The 2,500-nt window shown below is 34.2% G+C and overlaps 1 protein-coding gene across 1 annotated transcript in view; it reads right to left on the bottom strand.

Annotated features, from left to right (window-relative positions):
- Positions 1–2,500, bottom strand: part of LOC137627688 (serine/threonine-protein phosphatase 6 regulatory ankyrin repeat subunit A-like) — a 19,927-nt gene that overhangs the window by 15,966 nt on the left and 1,461 nt on the right. Inside the window, exon 2 of the mRNA XM_068358899.1 lies at positions 302–443. Coding sequence (XP_068215000.1) covers positions 302–337 — 36 coding nt within the window. The 5' untranslated portion in view covers positions 338–443. The remainder of the gene's footprint in view (positions 1–301; positions 444–2,500) is intronic.

Genomic DNA, 2,500 nt, shown 5'->3' with positions numbered 1-2,500 from the left:
CCACTCGCTAAGCTACAACTCTAGTTGGAGAAGCATTAAGCAATAAGCCCAAAGTCTCCAACAGGGAAAATAGCCCACTGAGGAAAGGAAATAAGGGAATAAATAAACCACAAGACAAGTAATAAACAAACGAAATAAAATATTTTAAGAGCAGTAACAACATTAGAATAAAACTTTCATATATTAAATCTAAAAAACTTAAAAAAAAAAAAACAGAAGAGAAATAAGATAGAATAGTGTCTCCAAGCGCACCCCAAGCAATTTTTTTTTTTTTTTTTTTAACACTCATATTATAACTAACCTGTGTTGTTGCGTCTCCAACAGCATGCTCCCCCATCTTACTCGAGAGAAATCACCTTGCCAAACAGAGCCACACAAACTCTTCTTGTTTAAATCACAGGAGTTTTACAGGAGAAAATGTCTTATACTTGTATTCATAAGTTCTGGGGAAGTAGAATCGTATCAATGACGCAATAAACTACATAAATTGAATTAGATTTTACTTTATATAGCATATGAATAAAAGCTGTTGTGTAATCTCAATTTGAATGATCTATAAGAAAAAATCAAATTTCCGTGGTGGTGAATTTTCTCATAATCTGACAACGCCTCAAAAAAAAAAAAAAAAAAATACTGGAAATCATAAATCTAGAAAGTAAAACAGGTTTGCTCCTCGAAAGTGTAATAAAATAAACTATTTGGATTTTATTTAAATGCTCAGTATATCAAACATATTTCATTAGCACAATCTCATGTAGGTCTACGCAGAATAATTAAAATAGAATTGTCTTATAACAAATGTTTATGGGAAGTTTATTTTCTTAAAGGCAAATTGTCTTTAAAGTCTTCAGATTATCTGATATACAGACAACTTTAATATTACGTCAAAATTTGTCACTAATGATGCACTATTTTCTGATACAAATTAAATCATATTATAATTTTCACTTAATTATGTGGCAATTCTTTTTTTTTTCTAATTTCTATTCACTTGTCTTTCATCGGTTACATGTGTCGATTAGCCCAATGATGATTTGTCAATATTGTTGTTTATCCTTACGCCTCGTAGCTACCAACGTTTTTCACTGAAAACATACCACTTCATTGATATTCAAACATCTTTTTCTACACATATTTCGGGTAACAAAACGTTTGACGACTATTTTACTGCACGTAGAAACACAAATTCCAGTTGACAAAACAGCTCTGGCCGAATGTTTCAACACAGATCACTTCATTGCTATTTAAACAACTTATTTTTCACATATTCCGGGTAACAAAACGTTAGTCTACTATTTTACTGCCCGTAGAAACACATATTCCAGCTAGAAAAAAACAGCATTTGTCGAATGTTTTAACACAGATCACCTCATTGCTATTTAAACAACTTATTTTACACATATTCCGGGTAACAAAACGTTAGTCTACTATTTTACTGCACGTAGAAACACAAATTCCAGGTAACAAAACAGCTCTGGCTGAATGTTTCAACACAGATCACTTCATTGCTATTTAAACAACTTATTTTTCACATATTCCGGGTAACAAAACGTTAGTCGACTATTTTACTGCACGTAGAAACACATATTCCAGGTAACACAACGTTAGGCGATTATTTTCCTGCACGTAGCAACACATATTCCAGGTAACAAAACGTTAGGCGATTATTTTCCTGCACGTAGCAACACATATTCCAGGTAACAAAACGTTAGTCGATTATTTTACTGCACGTAGCAACACATATTACAGGTAACAAAACGTTAGGCGATTATTTTCCTGCACGTAGCAACACATATTCCAGGTAACAAAACGTTAGGCGATTATTTTCCTGCACGTAGCAACACATATTCCAGGTAACACAACGTTAGGCGATTATTTTCCTGCACGTAGCAACACATATTCCAGGTAACAAAACGTTAGGCGATTATTTTCCTGCACGTAGCAACACATATTCCAGGTAACAAAACGTTAGTCGATTATTTTACTGCACGTAGCAACACATATTACAGGTAACAAAACGTTAGGCGATTATTTTCCTGCACGTAGCAACACATATTCCAGGTAACAAAACGTTAGGCGATTATTTTCCTGCACGTAGCAACACATTTTCCAGGTAACAAAACGTTAGTCGACTATTTCACTGCACGTAGCAACACATACTCCAGGTAACAAAACGTTAGTCGACTATTTCACTGCACGTAGCAACACATATTCCAGGTAACAAAACGTTAGTCGACTATTTCACTGCACGTAGCAACACATATTCCAGGTAACAAAACGTTAGTCGACTATTTCACTGCACGTAGCAACACATACTCCAGGTAACAAAACGTTAGTCGACTATTTCACTTCATTGATATTCAAACAACTTTTTCTACACATATTTCGGTTAACAAAACGTTAGACGACTATTTTACTGCACGTAGAAACACAAATTCCAGGTAACAAAACAGCTCTGGCCGAATGTTTCAACACAGATCACTTCATTGCTATTTAAACA

This window comes from Palaemon carinicauda, chromosome 35 (assembly GCF_036898095.1).
Source record: "Palaemon carinicauda isolate YSFRI2023 chromosome 35, ASM3689809v2, whole genome shotgun sequence".
NCBI classification, from domain to species: domain Eukaryota; kingdom Metazoa; phylum Arthropoda; class Malacostraca; order Decapoda; family Palaemonidae; genus Palaemon; species Palaemon carinicauda.
This window is presented reverse-complemented; position numbering and strand designations above follow the sequence as displayed.